Source organism: Stegodyphus dumicola, chromosome X1, assembly GCF_044657685.1.
Source record: "Stegodyphus dumicola isolate Sdum_Otavi_A_Nest chromosome X1, ASM4465768v1".
NCBI lineage: Eukaryota > Metazoa > Arthropoda > Arachnida > Araneae > Eresidae > Stegodyphus > Stegodyphus dumicola.
The window spans coordinates 155,383,136-155,405,690 of record NC_140780.1 but is presented as its reverse complement, the minus strand read 5'-3'; the positions used below and the strand labels follow the sequence as shown (position 1 = coordinate 155,405,690).

Sequence of the window (22,555 nt, the reverse complement as noted above, 5' to 3'; positions counted from 1 at the left end):
AATATTAGTTCCTTCCTTTGTTTGGAATTTGCAATTTGTCATATCTCTGTGTAACCACATGTCTACTGTCTTCAGTTAGCGAAATTCTAAGATTTTCATCTTTCCTTATATATCACTTCAGAAACGGTGTCTGGCTCCAGCATTGTGACCTGTCGCTTCTTTTGTACCATCAGTGCATATATCTGCACATTTTTCCCGCAGTATTACATTTGATGAGATTAACTCATCTAAAAAATTAAATAATTTAGCCCCTGATATGCTTCCTGGTTGGCAATAGTCTGCTAAGAAAACGCCCTACCCAGTAATGGAGAGCTTAAGACCACTGAATACTGGAAATTCGATCCCAGGCAAACATATTGGCTGCATGATTGATTTTTGTAGTTTTTAGCAGGTTTAACATGAATACATGCCGGTTTCTCTTAGAAAGTACTACAGGAAAGCATCGCTGCCTCTCGTCAGATAGCTGTCGTGTGCTTTGCCATATTCAAGTAACGTAACCTAACCTTCAAAATCGAAGCTCTTCTTGATAGCTTTGTGAGTAAGTACAAGTAACAAATACCGTTAAACCAACTAACAGAGCGACATCAGTAAATTTTTCATTTGCAGTTTGAATTTGATACACTTAATGCGACTGAGGAGTGACTCTTTCATATAGTTAGCTTATAAGGTATTTCGCCCGCTTTCCTTTAAATCAATTATCATCTACCGTTAGAATTTAGGGGTGGAATCTGGCCATGTTTTCGTCATTTGAATTGCCAAAAACTCAGTATGTCCTCAAATGATCCAAAATTTTCTTCTAAATAGAATTTGAATGTTTTTTTGTTTAGCTCGATTACCTCCACTAGCTTGCTACTTTTTTATCAGAACTTTGCCAAACATCAATAGGCATTCGAAAAAAATTATACGTTTATGTAATACCTAATATTCCAAATTGTAAGCTTTTTATCTTTATTTCTCTGTTTATCATTCTGTCAAAAGAATTAAACGCCTTTTATTTTTACACTGAAAATATTGCATTGCCGTATAGATAAAATATCAGTGATAGAGTTGCATGCTTTATCATCAGTCACAGAAAAAAGTGAATGATTACTCATTAAATTTGTTATGAGGTAGTGTAAAACAGTATTATGTAGTTATATGATTTCTTCGTCTTCTTTCTTTTCTCGTTCACAGAATTTTTTTTATGATTCCTTAAAAATCTATTCATAAAGGCATATAACAACTTGTACCAAATTATCTCAGAATTTACTACTATAAGCTTACATATTCAATGAAGAGGTGCAATAAATGTTATAAACAAAGCTGAATCTCTGTCTTTAGATCCATGAAATTACTCGTTTATAAGAACTGTGGGTCTTGAGGAGATATTGAATCCCCCAGTTTGTAACTGAAAAATGTTATTTCTATGTGTTCTTGGTCAGATAAAGTTTACTGCACTTTCTTGCGCAAAAACAAAACGTTCAGCAGTATGATGAAACAATTAAAATATCTTGTTTCTGTGATAAATATTTAATATCATCATACAGACAAAACTACCAGATCTGACTTGTATATTCACTGAAAGTTGTTTATTTTGGGAGGAGGTCTCACTTTTTACAAAGACTGTTTTAAAAATACAAATTCCTAATCACTATAACTCAAACTTTTTATTACTGTGTACAAAATGTTAAATATATACTAAAGCATACATAACTGTACTTAACTTGTCCATGAGAAAATCCAATCAGTCGAAATAGGAAGATTATAAATCAGATCGAACATTATCCCACGACAGCTTTCATTAGGAATACTCTCACAACAGGCGCAGATAGAAGTGGAATGGAACACCAGAATTTCCCTAGATGGATTCGAAAGTCTAACACACCTCTTTCCATACTCCCAAACCACTTGACAGGATTCTCAGCTTTGCAGTACCATAAGTGCCCTCGATGCCGCACAGAAATTATGTATTTGAAAAACAACGTTATCTTTCGGAGATTCGAAACCCGGATTCGAAACCAGCATCGGCGACTATTATGCAGATCAGGGTGGTACCAATAACCAGCAATCGCACAATCGGCCATTCCTACTATTTAAGGCGTGAGAAAGGGGACCGTGTTAAAGGATCCGAAACATTTGCTTGCATATGTTTCGTATTATATACAAAGCGATTACATCACGTGTCTTCCAGCAAATGAAGTGGCGGTCTCTTACAAGAGGTCTCAAATGGTCTCTACAGGAGATGCAAAATTGAATTTTATCAAGTTCCCGTTCAGAATATTAGTTCCTAATTATTTTTTTCAGTTTGATTAGACTTTTTACTTTTTATTCTTTAATTATACTTATACTTTCTTTTCCACTTCCACCAATCTTTTTAAGGATATTCGAGCTCCGTGGATTTCAAGTACCTCTATGCTGCAAAGATACTATACATTTACAAACATTATTATCTTCTCTGGGATTTGAACCAACTTCAAACGATGTAATAACCATCTTCGTTACTGAATATATCAATTAAGGCGACGCTGAATAAATTATTTAGGCCATCTATACCGCTTCTACCTTCCCGGTGCTTTTGTATTACCTTTGTTCGGAATGCGCTCGAAACCCTTCATTAAATTCTTCCTCTGAAATTTTAGATAGAATTTACAAAAGTAAATAATAACTGCAATAGTAATCAGTGCTAATACTGTATAGGGTTATTTCAAAACAAGAATGGAATTTAAAGAATATATTAAAAATATAATGAGGATATTGTATGCCACTTTTTATTACATCTTACAGAAAATAGTAGCTAAGATAATTAATGAGTATATCTAAATCATAAGGTAACCATAAATGCTTTGTTTTTCATGTAGAGCCGAAGAAAGAGGTCACATAGGTTCCAAAACAGACACCAGAATGACTACTTTATGAAAGGTAGTTTATGCTCTTCAGACTGTACAATACATTTTTAAGGAATCTTTTTATTTAAGAAATATCCCACGTTGATATTCCAAGGTGGTAGTTATCCCTCTAATTGAAGAAAAAGTTTTTCGCTATCCTCTAATTGGGGTATCAGCCAGAAACTTAGCATAAAGAGAAAAGAGGTTCCCTGATCCCCATTTCTAAAAAGAAGGGGGCCATATGCAATACTGGAGGAAACGTCATTTCTGTACTCACATGTCCCTTCAAGTTTCATCGTAATATTTTTTACTGTGTTAGCCAATCAAAAAGAAAATTGCAACGGAAAGTAGGATGGGCAAAATTTTGACGGCACTTGGAGGTAGAATTTAGGAGAGCAGAGACTGCACCGTATAGTAGAAAGCAGAGCCGTAGCCCTTGATTTATCACAACATGGAAGATATCTATTTAAAGACTGAAACTAGTTTCGGATCTCGTTGAACATTATTGGCTGCAAAGCTCCCAACTCTGGAGTTTCATCATTGAGAACACAACAGTCCCTTTTCTGCATCATTTCTTAAGTATCCAATTGTTAACATTTTGCTTGTAGCATTAATTTTTCTGACTTTTCTTACAAATAACTTAAGCAGGATTTATTCAGATACCACATACATACATTTCGTTTTTGTTTCCTTTTTACAATTTTAAATATTTGGCGCAAGATAAGGAATTGAGAAACTTAATACAGCGATCTCGCGTTTTTATGAACTACGCTTATGAATGCCTATCTTATGAGCTTTGTTACAGTCTGCGCGAATTTTTTAAACCAGATGTCCACTCTAAAAGAGATGATATCCAGATACTGGCACGCCCTTAAATTCCGTAAAAACGTTTAAAACGCTTTCACGAATACAAAGTATCAGACTGGTAAATGCGTGCTGGACAGGTGCTTGCAATATAAGAAAGGGACAGGAAATTTACATCCATAAAGAAATCTATACTTATTAGGAGCTAAGTTTCGCTCCTAAAGTCTGATGCCGCTTATGTAGCCTGAGATATTTTGGGCTATCACCCTCCTCAAAATCATGATAGTCACGCTTTCCTGGAACTCCTGCAGGTATAAAGATTGATAATCTTTACTCTTCCAACATATATTAAGCCTTTATCGATTAATTATCTCTTCACCAATTACACAATATTTTTTCACTTTCAATTCATTAAGCAGTCTATGCTATATTCCAAGCCTTCATTTAAAACGAAAGGATTATCATCTTATCGTTCGGATAAGGGAGGCGGCTGTGAATCATCTAGTAAGCTGTGTAAAACGGAAACGTCATTGGAATTTCTGAGAAAGTGTCTTTTTTATTTACAGCGTGCTGTGTTGTTATCGAGTTCAAGAAAATCGAAAGGAAACATGCTTGCCTTAATTAATAGATTCTTAGACTGGATAAAGAGTTTGTTTTGGAAAGAAGAAATGGAGTTGACTTTAGTGGGCCTACAGTATTCCGGAAAAACTACTTTCGTCAATGTGATATCGGTAAGTTTTGTTTTGCGTCTGCTAGAAATACTCATTATAATTTTGTGAACCATTGACTAGGTGTATTATATAGTCGCATGATAAATAAAGCTGTCTTCCGTATGAATGTAATAATTTTTGGTCTGAAATATGTGTTACAGTAGTTTGTTTAAAGGCCTAATGAGGAAACAAAACTAACATGGAAGCAAAATTTTAGCTCCAAGCATATTTCCTCATATTTTAATATATTGTGTAGTCACTGCTTTTAATAAACCCAAAATCACTGCAACGCAAAATTAATATTCACCTACTTTATTTCTTACAATTTATCCTAAAATGTAGGGAGGGCTTTATATTTGTGGGAAGGGAAGTCGTATTTTTGAGTAAATGTGATATAAAAAGTACTCATTCAAACTGATGTATTAATGTATATTTATTTTAAATATTTTATTCTAGATTCTAAAATAAAGGAGAAATATATGAGAAATGGTGTGCTATTCAGAAATGGTATACATTTCGAATCCAAAACAGCAATTTAATCTCCTCAAGCAGAGGGTGATTCTGCACTTTTCCCCGGATTGCCGCCATGTAGTTAGATTTCGCACCAGTGATAATGTTTGCTGCTAAGTCATGATCCCCCAGTAAGAAAGAAACATACTGAAAATTACCATCTATAAAAATTCATGTTGAGAAAATAGTTTATAAGCTATATTAACAGCCTTCCCCAGAAGTCTTATTTATGTGGACTAGCATTTCTTTTCATAAATGTGAAAACCATTTTGTTTCCTTTTTTCTCTCTGTTCGTAAATATTAGAAGCATATGTACACTTTTGTATACATAAGTGTTCTCGTACCAGTTACATGGATATCCATTCAAGATCATTCACACTTTTAGATAATATGCTTTGTATTCTCAGGCATTAGAAAAATGATGTATTTATATTAATTTTATTTCATCATTATGAATGTTATTTATGTTTAAGAGAACTATTTTCATAGCTTCCATTACAATACAGTACGATGTTCGAGATCTGAACTCATCGGGACTTCGGCAATTTGGGATTTTTCCGTATATTATGTAATCAGTTTAAATCTAGTAAGATTCTTTAAATCTACGCAAGTAGAAATTATAAAATTAAAAATATGAAATCATGAAGCATTTATGATCTGAAGGGTATCAAAATTTACAAGGAAAAAAAACTTAATATTTATTTATTTTATTTATTGGTTGATCTTTACATTACGGTAACTTGGCGATTTTTTGGCGAAAATTTGGCGACCAACTCCCCTACAGCAACCCTCTATTTTTTTTTTCCCCGCCGCCATTTTGTCTTCACGAAGTAAAGACTTGTTTCTTTTCTTCTTATCTACTGAACACTTCTTCCAACAATCTACTAGCCGAATTACACTTATGCTAGAAATTTTATTAAACAAAACTGCTTAATCATGACAAATATTCACTGCAAAATTCGGAAAAAGTGCACAATACCATACACCTTACGCGTTTTTCAAAATAACACATACACATAAACCATGTACACGCCGACTTATTTTTACTTAAAAAAAACATCCCAGAATTGCACAAAAATGGCATTGCGCACACTCTTCACTATATCCATGTACACTGCTTTTTTCTCATAAATTCGAAAAATTTCACGAAAATACATGACAATTTTCTCAATCTTTAAACCCGGTAAAAAGAACATATATGAAATTACCTGATCGCGAAAAAGTATTTACCCTTTACAAATATGAACATTTCCACATATAAAATAAATAAAATATCCAAAAACTTTTACCTCTAAATCATCTATTACATTATACACGTCACCAACGAATTCATACATGAAGCATTACAAATATTTAGTATCAAATATTTAAATTATTTCCATGCACGTTTATTTCAACTTAAACGTAAACCAAATTCCTACAAGCATAAAATTCACAAAATAACTATCATTTCATTAAAATATCACTGAACCATGTACACGTCGACTTATTTTTACTTAAAAAAAATCCCAGAATTGCACAAAAATGGCATTCCGCACACTCTTCACTATATCCATGTACACTGCTTTTATCTCATAAATTAAAAAAATTTCACGAAAATACATGACAATTTTCTCAATCTTTAAACCCGGTAAAAAGAACATATATGAAATTACATGATCGCGAAAAAGTATTTACCCTTTACAAATATGAACATTTCCACATATAAAATAAATAAAATATCCAAAAACTTTTACCTCTAAATCATCTATTACATTATACACGTCACCAACGAATTCATACATGAAGCATTACAAATATTTATTATCAAATATTTAAATTATTTCCATGCACATTTATTTCAACTTAAACATACACCAAATTCCTACAAGTATAAAATTCACAAAATAACTATCATTTCATTAAAATATAATTAAATTCAAAAACACCACTTAAAATATACATGAGCACATACATTCAATTAATAAAAATTACCTTACAATCCTAATTACTTTAAACTAAATCATTGCTAATAACAATTTTCCCAATAATACCAAATTCCTTTCCACCTTACATTTCCAACAATGCATAAAAATAATTAAAAATACTAACTTACCTAATCTCCTTCAAAATCTTCATTACGTGGCGGATACACTTTTCTTCATTCTCTTTCAGAATCTTTAAAATCATACTTATCTTTCAAAGCAAGATACCAGGTAAAATAAATAACATAATAAAACATGTTTATTTCTCTCTCACACAACCTTAAAAAACATTTCTTACTATCCTTTTCAATATCACTAAATACCCATTTCGAATTCACTTTACTTACGGCCATGGGATCCAAAAATTCACAAACACTATTTCACACAACACAGAATAAAGCCAAATACAAAATTTCCAAATTTTTTCCCGATTTCCCCCCCTTTTCCGATTAAAGAACCGTAATTCGTCCATTAATATCACATGACATATCCCATGATCTCTCATTTCCCCCACACAAAATAATGCGTAATCGGAACTCAGTACTGCTCACATTATTACCAAAGTCCCAGGTAGTAACCTTTATCGCGTCCAAAATGTCGCCAAACTACCAGTTACCGTAATGTAAAGATCAACCTATTTATTATTTCGACTCTAGTGTAGAATTGGGTGCCCCTTTGATTAACGATAATTTTTTAAATTTTTTATTTTATCGATGAAACCTCATTTCTGGTTACCATGATAGTTTTAATTTTGTTGTAGCTTCCTGATTTTTTTTTTTTTTTTTTTTAATGAAAATAGATTAATGTGTACATGGACAAATTTAAGGCAATGTGCAATGCCTAGTTTGTGCAATTCTGGAATTTTTTTTAAAGTGAAAACAGATCGATATGTTCATGGACACAGAGTTTGTGCAATTCTTTGACTTTTTATTTTAGTTTTGTGTAGTGGCCATCTTGAAATTTTACCTTCCTGTTGCCGATCTTGGCATAAAAAAAGAATCGCCAAAAACAAGGAGCACCCAATTGTAAACTTTTACCTACATTTCTTTGAATGTAAATTATTCGAGTTGCTTCGTTTTTTGTTCTAATACTTTCTCTTCAATTCTATAGACAGACATAATCTCTTGGTCAGTTACAAAGTTCCACTGTTCAGGTTATGTAATTGCTGTTTCGAGAATTCTGACCAACTTGTCAATCGAAGACGAAGAAATTTACTTCTCTGTCACTTTCTTCACTATCGGTATTTTCTGGATCTAGAATCGCAGTACAGATTTTGGCATGCATTGATTGATGATTGAAGCATTGTCATCATAATGGAAAAACTTTGTTTTATCATCTTCATTTGTAACCACTTCTCCACATTTCATTATAAAATCCATTAATTGGAAAATTTCACCTGTGGTTTGCGATATCTGAAAACCTTTAAATTCGCAGCTATCATCTTCACCATCCTCACCGTGAAATATGGTAGCTGGTCATAAATTATGCCAAGCATTATTTTAAAGTATCTGGAGGCACAACCTACTGCAATCTTTTGATGCTCTACACAGCAGATTTTATGTTAAAATATGTCAAAATTTCTTGAATAGTCTTACCATTATTCAAGAAATTTAAGATGGATTTTTAAAACTGTGACTTTATATTTGCACTTCAGCACAAGCACTATTCCGATATCCATAGGCTGAATGATGGACATACAGTTTGGAGGAAGGAATAACATGGATATATTATCTTTCATTAGAACTTTTAAGTGAAATATGAGCCAAACAGTTATCTGCAATCAGGACAATTTTTGTTTTGTTAGGTAAACGAACCGAATTCAAATTTTGCTGAGCCTCGGGTATGAAATTATTTTCAAACCAGTCGTACATTGTCATCTGTGCTCTTTTATTTGCATGATATATAACGTGGAAAATCTTCACTTCTTGCTCAAGGTCAGGTATTTTTTCCGAATACGAAAGTTTACACTTGTGCATTCCTGTAACATTTGTGCCTGCTAAAACTGTTAGTCTAGCTTTGGAATCTTGGCACCAATTGGAACCCTTTCTCTAGAAGTTGCCAAGGTATTTCACGGTGCATATTGCCAAAAAAGACCAGTTTCATCAGCAATGTAAATTTGTTCTGGAGGTAACGTTTCACTATTAATGAGTTCAATTAATTTATCTGCAAATAGTTCAGCAGCTTCAGTATCATCTGAAGCTTTTTCAACTCAAAACTTTTAATTGCATTATACCACAGCAATTTTAAAATTTGTTTAACCAATCTATTGAATGTGTGCATTCATTTTTTTAAGTTCATTTGTTCGTGAAATGTTTTGGTGCCTCTTTGGTAGATTTTTGGTGATTTATTTTGGCACAGTTGTTGGCACGGTTTTTACAATTGTTAGCCATCTTGAAAAATGCGGTTTTTACGTATTTTATGCATAATAAAGTATTCAAAACATTAAAAAAATAAATATCATTAAAAATAATGCATTCATTTTTTGTTGAAAACGTTTTTTAAGATGGCAGGCAAATGTAAATAAATACATTTACTACGAGTATAAAACACTAAAGTAAGGTTAAATTATTACTTTCATATAGCAAAGAAATAGGGTTGGATCCTAACAGAGCCCACACCCTTGGCACGCCCACTTACATGGTGCACATCGATGTGTACATAGACAAAGTCAAAAGAGTGTGCAATGCCAAGTTTGTGCAGTTTTGGGATGTTTTTTTAAGTGAAAATAGGTCAATGTGTATATGGATACCGAGTTTGTACAATTCTTTGACTTGTTATTTTCAAGTTGGCGATTTTGAGAACCGCGTGAATTCTCCACTTTCCCAGTTCGTCGCCAAGGGTGTGGGCTCTCCTAGGATTTTATCAGAAATAGAATAAAAACACCGCTGTAAAAACATTGTGCCAACCTTTAATTGGATTAAAATATTACTTAAATTGAATATTGAATTAAAAACTATCATACCAACATTTAAAAGCATAAAAATATTACTTAAATTCAAATACTTTAAAATAAGTAAATAAGAATGCTTTGTACACTAGAGCTAAAATGACAGCAATTAGAAGTTTACTGTCGGTAAAAAAGGAGAGAGAGAGAACGGAGGATGTGGGCACTATCCTCTTACCAAACGGTTAATTAGTATAGCACCACATCGACCACTATCTATAGCACCCCTTTAAAATTGATAATGCCACCTGAAAGGTATTCAACGTGCATGACAAGACATACAAAATAACATGTTACAGATTAACCCTTAACGCTCCACACGTTTTTGTACCACTGCCTACCAGCAACTCCGGCACATTTTCGCAGCAGAATGCAGCATCCTGAATAGCTGCATAAATCTCTTTCTTGTAAATATTTTACCGAAAAAAGGGATGTGACTATTCGCCTTAACTGACCAATAGTCCTGCATATTTGCCAGCTGTATCGTACCCATATTGATAATAACTCCAATAAAAGCCCAAAAATCATCCTCTTCCACCGCACACCACGTTTTCCAAATAGAATTACTAGATATTTCTTTATTCTTTAGAACATTTTGTGCGTAATTTTTGGTTTCTTTTATAATTTCATTTACCAGTTTGTTTTTGAAAAATAGTTTGAAATATTGTGTCGGCTGTGCAATATTTGTAGGAATTTGTGGTCTAATGACCTTTGGCGATACACTAAAATGTATTCTATCTGGAATATCCAATTCTTCCGTTACATTGCGCCATTCATCTAAGTCTTCTGGCGACTCTTCGCTTTCACTTTCAATAACTACCATTCGTCGTCTCTTTCGTAGTATAATTTCGGAACCACTACTTGAAGTGTGAGAATTATAATCAACATTGTCTTCCACAATATCTTCTAACAATGAAAAATCAAACACATCTTCACTATCACTAAACTCTACATTCTCATCATTATAATTATTTTTCTCCATGTTGCTAACCATAAAATTGGTCAAATAATGTTTCAATCGTTCAGTAGCGAGAGTGAGCACATTTTAACTACAGATAACAATTGCCAACACTGACGATTCCGTAACATCTTAAGCCTAATCATGCTAAAAACATTGGGCTCTGTAGCGGAGCCTGCAGAGTTGCGGAACAAATGACGGATGGTTCTGCAACGAAGCGCTAAGGGTTAATATTCAAGATACATTACTGGTACATTACTGATGCAAATATGACACATGCAGAACTGATAAAAGGCTGATATAATACTGATACTAACACTGATTAATACTGATTCATTGATATGACACTGATTATTAATACTGATTAAATGGGAATGATTTTGCACAAGTCGGTAAATAAATCCACGAAATAATACGTTGCAGACTTGAAATATTGCGAATTAAAATATCGCAGATCAATGTTCTACTATTACATTACTGATGAAATATAACTGATATAATACTGATACAATACTTCACTGATGTAAGACTGTTATATTGCTCATGGAATATATGCATGAGCAATATGCATATACAATACTTTACTAATATTAATACTCATACAATACTTTACTGATGTTAATACTCGTACAATACTTTACTGATATTAATACTCATACAATACTTTTACTTGTATTAATACTCATACAGTACTTTTACTTGTATTAATACTCAGACAATACTGATTAATAGTGATTAATTGTAAATGGGAATGATTTTGTACAAGTCGGGGTTGATCTTTACATTATGGTAACTTGGCATTTTTTTTGGCGAAAATTTGCTGACCAACTCTCCTACAGCAACCCTCTATTTTTTTCCCCGCCGCCATTTTGTCTTCACGAAGTAACGACATGTTTCTTTTCTTTTTATCTACTGAACACTTCTTCCAACAATCTACTAGCCGAATTACACTTATGCTAGAAATTTTATCTAACAAAACTGCTTAATCATGACAAATATTCACTGCAAAATTGGGAAAAAGTGCACAATACCATACTCCTTATGCGTTTTTCAAAATAACACATACACATAAACCATATAAACGCCGACTTATTTTTACTTAAAAAAACATCCCAGAATTGCACAAAAATTTCATTGCGCACACTCTTCACTATATCCATGTACACTGCTTTTTTCTCATAAATTAGAAAAATTTCACGAAAATACATGACAATTTTCTGAATCTTTAAACCCGGTAAAAAGAACATATATGAAATTACCTGATCGTGAAAAAGTTTATACCCTTTCCAAATATGAACATTTCCACATATAAAATAAATAAAATATCCAAAAGCTTTTACCTCTAAATCATCTATTATATTATACACGTCACCAACGAATTCATACCGCAAGCATTACAAATACTTAGTGTCAAATATTTAAATTATTTCCATGCACGTTTACTTCAACTTAAACGTATACCAAATTCCTACAAACATAAAATTCACAAAATAACTATCATTTAATTAAAATATCACTAAACCATGTACACGTCGACTTATTGTTACTTAAAAAAACATCCCAGAATTGCACAAAAATGGCATTGCGCACACTCTTCACTATATCCATGTACACTGCTTTTTTCTCATAAATTGGAAAAATTTCACGAAAATGCATAACAATTTTCTGGATCTTTAAACCCGGTAAAAAGAACACATATGAAATTACCTCATCGCGAAAAAGTACATACCCTTTCCAAATATGAACATTTCCCCGTATAAAATAAATAAAATATCCAAAAACTTTTACCTCTACATTATCTATTATATTACAAACGTCACTAACTAATTCATACCTTTACTTCATTACAAATGGTTACAAATACTTAGTGTCAAATATTTAAATTATTTCCATGCATGTTTACGCAAATTACTTTACTTCCACCTTACATTTAGAACAATGCATAAAAGTAATATCCTCAAATAATTAAAAATACTAACTTACCTATTCTTCTTCAGAATCTTGATTACGTGTCCAATAAACTTTTCTTATTTCTGTTTCAGGATCTTTAAAATCATACTTATAGTTCACACCAAGGTACCAAGTAAAATAAATAACTTAATAAAACATCTTCACTTCTATCTCGCACAACCTTAAAGAAACACTTATTACTACGCCTTTCAATCCCACTAAATACCCATTTCGAATTCACTTTAGTTAGGGCCATGGGATCCAAAAATTAACGAACACTGTTTCACAGAACACAGAATAAAGGCAAATACAAAATTTCCAGATTTTTTCCTGATTTCCCCCCTTTTCCGATTAAAGAACCGTAATTCGTCCATTAATATCACATGACATATCACATGATCTCTCATTTCCCTCACACAAAATAATGCGTAATCGGAACTGAGTACTGCTCACATTATTACCAAAGTCCCAGGTAGTAACCTTTATCGCCTCCAAAATGTCGCCAAACTACCAGTTACCATATTGTAAAGATCAGCCCAAGTCGGTAAATAAAACCACGAAATAACACGTTACAAAGACTCAAGCTAATGCAAATTAACACATCATATATGCATTATCGACACATTACTGGTATATTACTGATGCAAATATGACTGATACACTATGGATGAAGGCCTGATATAATACTGATACAATACTTTACTCATGTACGACTGTAACATTACTGATACAAATATGCATATACAATATTTAACTGTTACAGTACTGATGCAATACTTTACTGGTATTAATAATGACACAATACTGATTAATACTGCTACTGATGTAAGACTGTTATATTACTGATACAAATTTGCATATAATCCATACGGAGCATATGTTTATGGCAGCAGAATTCACGCTGTCTGATATAAGTCCATGCCCTCAGCGCGGACAGTTTGTGAATTAAATTGACAATCTTTGTAATCAGATGTCTCTGCTTTATGATAAATTTGCAGAAAGCCTGCCTGTTGGTACTTGGCAGCTGAATATAAAGATCAGATGTCAATGGACAAGTGGTCAGGTAATGCTCTGGGGACCCAATGTCTCCGCAGCAGCAGAACTCGGTATGGCTGAGTCCGCGTTTTGCAAAATATTGCTGAAATGGACCATGGCCAGTGATAAATCGGACGAGCTTAGGGTTGGAAATGATATGGTCAGTGTCCACATACAATATGTTATATACTGCGTTCGTCGACCAGTTGAGCCCTAGTCCCGTTCCTCTTGCCATTTTCTAGTGGCCTTCAATCTCAGACATTTCTTTAGATAAGAAATAGGCCATGGGATATGACTTGAATATCTGCATTGCTCTTTGGCTAAACTGTCTGCAGTTTCATTTCTGTAATGCCCAGCATGGGCTTTGATTCACTCAGTCCAATTATGTAAGTGTTGCTAATTTAAATTCAGTTCTTTTCCAAAATATATGCATAATGAAACAGAAGCTCAAAAACTGTTTTTTAGAATATTTTAGTTTTAAAAGTTAGAAAAGAAAGGATTATTTAATCATGTACCATTTTATACTGTTTATTGAAAATTAGTAAGTGATATATTTCAGGTATTAATAATAGAATGAATTTATTTAAGTCATTAAAAATGTCGAATTATTTAGTATACAAACCCATAATTCAAAACGTAAATTCCATTTGTATTTTTATGCTAAATTCCCAGCCTTGCTAAGGGAACATGTTCACTCCATGGAGGTAGGAAAGGGAGGAGGGGCCATTCTGCGCTAGAAGTGAAGCACTGCTTTGAAGCTTGTGTCACCAGACGGGGTGTTCTTTGTTTACATTCAGAAGCTCGCTTGACAAGATTCTGATAGTATTTCGACACACGACAGTTCCATAGAAATCGAAAAAGGTACACTCTCGCATGAAAGAAACATTCATAGTGTGATGGATAATAGCAATTTGTATAGTTTACTGACATTTACGCAAAAATCACATCTTGGTTATTTTTCGATAACTAACAACAGCGATTTTGATTATGAATTTGTTTTATAAAATTCTAAGCTGTTGCACTACAAAAATATAGATTTTAAGAAAATTGCTAAAAGAGATCTGCCAAAATTTATTTTCTAGAAGATTTTAAAAGTTTGAAACTTGATGGCTAAATGTAAATATAAAATTATGTATGTTAAAATATTTGTAATTAGGCACATAGGTCAGATTAAGTTTTTATTAAATAGAGTAACGCAAGCAAGGGCTATCTGCCTAAAGAGAGAGATGCCATCGTGGAGGAATTTTAAAGAAAAACTGACCTTTGAGTGGGTATTAAAAATAATACTTATAATTTTCATTCAAATTATATTCATATATATTTTTTATGTAAAACTTTCGGGTGTATGCTAAATTAGTGTAAATTACTTTACACGAAAAATATAGTGAATGCACAGAAATTAAAGATTTGCACATGCCGGAAATGATAAATAGGAAATATGTATGGGTATTTATGCATGTGCTTGCAAAAAGCATGTATCTGCCTTTGACAAAATACTTAAATATTCATTAAATTATTTATAAATGTATTTGAAATGAAGAATTTATTCACTTATAAACAACTGTGAAAGTACTGTGAAGAAATCTAATGATTAAATGTATCTAATTTATAATGATTATAAATGTTATCTAAATATATAATAACCTTAATATTGAATTGTAAACATAAATTGAAATCCTGTTGACAAATACATTATAAAACTATTTAAGCAAGAATTGTTCGTATTGGAAAGCAATCTGTTAAGAGGTATTGTAAAGCAAATGCTATGAGATGCGCACTTAAGAACGTAATAAAGAGTTTTGGAATATGTATTGTTGAAATGAAGAGTAAAAAAAAATCTGATAAGTATAATTAAAAGAATTATTCCCTCTACATTTTATAATAACTCAGTTACAAGTTTTAAATAATACGTAAAAAAAAAAAAAAAAAAAAAACTTATTTTATTCCCTTTCAGAAATGTTCAGAGAAAGTCAAATACTATTTAATACCTATTTAATTATTAGGAATTAGCGAAATACTTATTTAAAGTATTTCGCTAATTCCTAATAATTCTCTAATTTAAAATAAACCGAATAGAGCATTAATTATAAATTGACTTACATTTTTCGATTTAAAAGAAGCCAAAAAATCATGTAATATTTAAGAAAGTATTTTAGGAAGAAGCTCTATAAATAGAAAAGAAATAATGCATAATTTTAATATTAATAATACAATAAACTTTGATCTTAATTTTTGTACCTTAACCGAATAAAATCGAATTACCTGAATTTTTTTTTCTAATGTAATTAACGAAAACTTGTGAAAATATTTCATTCAAAATAAACCATTCTGAGAAAACTGTCCTGTGAAAAGTATAGCATTTAATTCCGTTCAGAATGAAATGTTGTTTAAAAATATGTTGTTTTCAAATACTTAGGACTCTGAAGTGTTGTAGAAAAAGAAAATATATACATTTATATGTATATTTGCGACGTAATTACAAAATATTTACACCCGAACGCGTCAAATCCCATAGAACTGAATGGTAAATGACCCAATGTTTTGGTCACCACGTAGGGATCGCCGCTGCTTCAGAGCAGGGTACGGAGAAACTTGTTTAGGGCGACTCCATCTTACTTCCTACCTCCATGGTTCACTCAGGTATCAAAATTAAGTTAATTTCTTAGTGTAAAGAGTTTTTCAAATTGAAAGGAAAATTGTTTGTTATGTATAGTGTCTGAAAAACTATGGGGAAATAAGTTACCTAGTAGTTAGTTGTCTTCAATACTGTATTATATTATGCTATATAATTTAAGAGAGAGAAATTTCCAGATAATATCGGGTGCCCGGTCAGCAAAAATTGTAGTCTGTTTGAAATCGTCGCATGTGAATTTTTGTATTTTCTCTATTGTCTAAAACAGTTTGTTCTTTGTAGCAGCTTTGACATTAACCATGATGGCATATTTTATATGGTGGAATTTAAATTCTACGATATATTAGTGTCTTTATATGCAGTTACTCAAAAGAACTTCATTGTCAGGTCAAGCAACTTTTATACTGACACAATTGAATTAATTGTTTTTCCCATTTCCATCAAAAACTTGGCAGTTATTTATTGATTTCATTAACACCTCAGCCACTTTCAGATCCATTTTCCATATCGAGCTCGCAATCAGATTCGCTATCTCCGTAGTTTTCATCATCAAGTTCTTGAAGAAGTTTTCGTATTTCTTCTTCAGTCAGTCCTCTTTTCCTTTTCGGCATATTGGTAGGAAAAATCAAAATAATTGCTAGATAACTTACAAAAATATGCAATACAGTCAAAAGTCGTTAATCCGGATTCGTCAGGACTTCGGCGATTCCGGATTATAGATCATCAGTTTAAATCTCGTAAGATGACATGCAGAAATTCTAAAATTAAAAATATGAAACCGTAATTTATGAAATAAAGAACAATTATGATCTAAAGGGTATCAAAATTTACAAAAAAAAAAGCTTAATATTTATTTGTTTACTTTATTAAACATTTCTCTCAATGTAAGTTGTTTAAGTTGCTTCATTTTATGTGATAATACTTTCTCTTTAATTTTATAAACAGACATAATTTCTTGTTCAGTTACAAAGTTCCGCTGTTCAAGTCCCGTTAATTGCTGTGCCGAGAATACCGACTAACTTGTCAATCGAAATTTTTTCGTTTTCACTAACCTCTCTGTCACATTCTTCATTTCTTTATCCATGTTTTGCAGCAATTTCACTTTTTGTTTGTTGGACATCGAAACATACTTTCGTTTTGTAGATCCTTTGGAAGTTCCAGCATCGGAAATTCTATTTGACATAATCGAAAGTTAAAGTTTACTTTTATAAAATTGCTCTTACAGTCTGCAAAAAATAATAAGCGGGATCCAATTTGAAGATTAAGGAACAACGCAATCATTAGCATTAACTGAAATAGATAATTAGATAATTTTAGCTTACACCGTCCGTTATACATTAAACGCGCAGGCGAAAACGCTTTAAATTGCGCGTCCCGTGATTTCCGCGGGGATGAATTTTTGCCGTCTATTTAACTGTGCAACACGCTCGTTCCCCCTTCAAGGCTTCCTTTTGGCTTCTGTGATGTTTAATTGTTTATTTAGATGTGGACTAACACATAGCGTTAATTGTCTTCATTTCTGCCAAATATACAAGAATGCATAATGTAGCATTTTGTACGCGCTTTTCAGAGCTCAAAGATGTCTGCCAGGAAGCGTTTCACGAGTGATATAACCTATATTCCTGACGATATTTCCGACACTGATAGTAGTTCTGAATCTGATTTGCCCACCAGCAGCCAAGTGGTAAAGTCTCTGAACACTGGTAGTTCGTTCGGAGGTTCGAACCCTGCGAACGGGCTGGCTGCATGGGTGTTTTCCCCATGTGTAACGTGTATACGAGCCAGTTTTCCTTAGAAAGTCCTCCACGAAGGCATCCCTCTCCTTAGACAGATAGCCCTTGTGTATTTCGCCATAATTAAATAAACCAAACCTGACTCTAATTTCAAGTATATTCAAGATAGTTATAGCGAAACTAATGAGAATTTTTAGGATTCCTCTGCAGATAGTGATGAATCTGATTAAAATTCAGTTTCCATTGAAAACGTTCAACAGTGGTGAAAAATTGATATTCAAAATATTTTCATTAGTATATATATATTTTTATTTTACCTTTGTATTTTACAAAATAAATCATAATTTAACCAATATTAATGTTCAAAATTTTCCTTTTATATCATCATTCTTCAATTTCAATATTCTGGCAACCTTTTTTTATGATCTAATTTTATATTGAAAAAAAACTCTTTTACAAAAAAAATTTTGTATATTTTAACTCAAATGTATGTATATTTAAATATGTAATAAAAGAAATCCGCAATTTTTGAACATATTTTGATAAAACAAGTACGCAGTGAGAGGGTTAAGGATTATCTGCGTCCTGAATAAATAAATTCCTACATATATGTAAGCTTACTGAGTGCCGGCGCTAGATATTTTGCTGCCTGATGCAGTCTCTGTGCGTCCTAAATTCTGCTACCAAGCGCCTCCCTTAAGTTCTAAAATTTTGCCGTCTCTTAATTTTGGGTCCCAGTATTTTCTCTAAATTCTAAAAAATTTATCATCCCTTAATTTTGTTACTCAGTGTTTCTCTAAATTCCAAAAATTTTGTCTTCCCTAAATTTTACCACCTGGTGTGGCCATATGAGCTCCGGTGCCAGTTCTGGGTTTATGTGAGAAAAAAAAATCAGTTATTCTGAAATCAAATAGCACTAAATGTAATCTTTTGGCCTATGAGTATCATTAACAAAATCTGTTTTTAGCATATGGAAAGAAATTTTTGTAAATTTTTTCCTTGTCAACATTTACTTCATTTAACTTAAATCTGTAATCATCGTTGAGTGTAATGTCAACATGAAAGGTTTCTATACTCTTGTTATTTAGTTACTAATATATATAAAACAAATTTAGGCATCACTGCATGAGTCATTAGTCAAGTTGTCATAAACCTACAGTGGTGAAAGCAAAATATAATAAATAGTAATTCACCGGTTTGCCATCAGAGGTATAAAATATTAGTAGTTGTGAATGTTTCTATGTAGAATGTTTCGGTTTTAGATGTATGCCAAGTAGATACGCAGTAGAGCCAAATTATTGATCACACAAATTTAGGCTAAAATCATTGTTTCTTCAATAACAAGGGTCTTTTACTTAACGTGAAAGTAAGAATCGGGATTCTCTACGTGTTTCCTTACGGGGGAAAAAAATCAAATGCGCATGTCTGAGGCATAAAAAATAAATTCCTAAAAAAATTTTCCGTTGGTGGCTTTAAGGTCCGGAATTTAGATCATTCCGGATATTGTACATGATATTGTGAGGTTTCAAATAACCCCAGAGCCAAAAATCGCATGGCGTGAGGTCAAGGGAACGAGGCAGCCATGCAACTGGAAAACTGCGACTTATGACTCTATCATCAGTGACGTTTTGATGCAACAGCTGCTTTACGTTATTACTAATGTGTGGCGGAGCACCATCCGGCATAAAGAATGTCTGTTGGAGATGGTTTCTTTGCTGAAGTTGTGGAATAACAAACGCTTGCGGAGATGGTTTCTTTGCTGAAGTTGTGGAATAACAAACGCTTGCAACATTTCGTGGTACCTTTCTGCATAGTGCATGTTTGGGGTCCTGTTGGAGTGATGGTCTCAAAAAAGAATGGGCCAATTACGAATTCATCTATGAAACCACACCAAACAGTGACTTTTGGGGAATTTAATGGGATTTCGTGCACGCTGTGTGGCTGCTCAGAAGCCCAAATTCGGCTATTTTGTGTGTTTATGGACCCATTGAGATAAAAATGGCACTCATCTCCCCACAGAATGTGCCATGGGAAAGCATCATCAATTTCTACCGTGGCAAGAAACGATAGAGCGAATGTCACTCGCTTATCATAATCACTTGGTTTCAGTTCGTGCAAGTGGCTGATTTTGTAGGGGTAAAATCCAATATTGTGCCACAAAACTCTCCAGACTGTGGAATAATTCATGTCCAATTGTTGAGCTACACCGCGGGCGCTGCTAGTACCAGCAACGGTTCACTATGATCCTTCGACAATTACAGTTGCCACATCGGTTATTACATCTTCTGATAGTGGTTTACGTACTCTCCCACCGCGAATGGTCAGTGATCCCGTTTTTTCGAGCTTCTTAATAATTTTCTTAAGACCATTCAGCGATAAAGGCCCCTTTGGTAATTTTTTTCTGGTTCGAAATTCCCGAAGAGCTGCAGATGCATTACATCGATTCATGTAATACAGCTTCACCAGTAACGCACGTTCCGGTAACGTGAGCGGCATGTCCACTGGAGCTCGTTTACTTCATCTGAGATTATTTGTCGGAGCTGTCTACTACTTGCTTTTATAGCTCCTATTACTGGCTCTGTCATTGCACAACATTTGCATTCTTTGATACCCGTGTTTTATGCTAATTCTTGTTATTGTAAGCTACAGCAGTGCCACAAAATGTCCAAGCGGCGATTTTTGGAACTAAATTTTTTTTTTTCACAGAATCCTTTTTCTCATGTCTTGATTAGTCTAAATACCAAGTTTGGTCCCATTTCGGCTATTAGATCGTGGCTACAGGGCGCTCCAAACACTGTCACTTTAGAAAAGATCCCCCTGTACATTAGTAATGGGGGCAATAAATATTTTTTATTTAATTTTTGATCAACTATCATATTTATATTTTCCTAAATCTTAAAAAGTTAATGAAGGTATTTGGAAATTATTGGTATTGTTGTTATTGAAGTGAAATTCTATGGCATTCTCTACAGACATTTTGTTTATTTGAGGGAGCTAAAAATAAATTTCAGTAATAGAGAATTATCAGTTTATTTTATAATGATAATTGCAAATATTTATAGCATTTTTTACATTGTTTATATGAAAGCTTTTTATAAATAAACTTTTTTATATTTTAGTCTGGGCAATTCTGTGAGGATATGATTCCTACTGTTGGATTCAACATGCGGAAAGTGATGAGAGGAAATGTTACTATAAAGGTAATAAATAAATGTTGATATCTGCATTTCCTGTTATCAAAAATAAAAATACAAATTGATTTTTGAAATAATGAATAAATAAATAAATAAGAAATGTTTTAGGGGGAATATTAAGTAAAATCATTTTTATGAAGAAAACCAGCTGCTCCAATGAATATATCATTTTTAAAATTACTGTTCTTGGATCTCTTTAATTCTAGTTAAGCATATATTTTATTTAAGCTTGTCAGAGAATTTACGAAGTATTTTAATTCAATTCTGAGTCTTTGCTGTTTTCACTTTCTGCACTAATAAAAGTTAATATGTAGATTTCCATCAAACTGGAGACTAATTTCTGAAAATGCCTTCTTCTGAATCTCTTTCATTACTTGAATGAAGTTTATCATATTTTCTCCTTTTTAATGCCAATTCAGTAACTGTTGGAATGTTGAATGAGCAGTAGTTGAATTATATCTAAATTCTTCCTCATTATGGAGAAAATTATATCTGTATTCAGTAAGGTTAATTCTTATGATTTATGCTAATCTCTTTTATGAAGAGCTGAGAAGTTTTTCAAGGGAGGGGGCTCAACTCGATTGCATGCATCAGAAAAAAGATCCCACTTTGTGAATAGTATTTGTCACTAATTTGAGCTGAATTCATTCCTGGTCACCAAAGGGTTAAACAGTGAACTTAGAAAATTTTCATTTCTAAAAAAAAAGGAAAAACTGAAGTTATTTGTACTCAGATTGCCAGTTTTACCTAGGTGCAGCTTCTGATATCTTAATATATAAAGTTCTGTTATTTCTTAATGAGCTGCAAATTTTAATTGAGAGAACCTGTTCATAAATTTTATGTATGTGATTTTAATTGTTAACTTATCGATCTAATTTAAAAAGAACTTGTATTTAAAATATGATAGGTTATTAAATAATTCTGAACTTAATTAATTATCAAAGGATATTAAATTCCATTGTTATATTGGTAAGTGACTTAAAAACTAAATGAGGATAGAGCTGAGGCAAGAAGCCCTTGTGGGTTTTACATAAATCCAATTCCTGAAATATATATAGCTTTGAACCGGGATATGAAAATCTTTTAAAAATCCATTTCCTATTTCAAACATAATCTTTTGCTGCTGTTGACATACTTACTGAAGCACATCATTCTTTGTGGTAATTTTTAATTTAGTAAAACAATCTCAATTTTATGCATATTCGCTCAAATATTAGTCCTATTAATTTCCTTTTATGCAGTTCACTGCTAATGAGT

The 22,555-nt window shown here is 32.7% G+C and overlaps 1 protein-coding gene across 1 annotated transcript in view; it reads left to right on the top strand.

Moving 5' to 3' along the window:
* Positions 1-4,161: 4,161 nt before the first annotated feature.
* Positions 4,162-22,555, top strand: part of Arl8 (ADP-ribosylation factor-like protein 8) — a 48,967-nt gene continuing 30,573 nt past the window's right edge. Inside the window, exons 1-2 of the mRNA XM_085808002.1 lie at positions 4,162-4,399; positions 21,224-21,304. Coding sequence (XP_085664128.1) covers positions 4,277-4,399; positions 21,224-21,304 — 204 coding nt within the window. The 5' untranslated portion in view covers positions 4,162-4,276. The remainder of the gene's footprint in view (positions 4,400-21,223; positions 21,305-22,555) is intronic.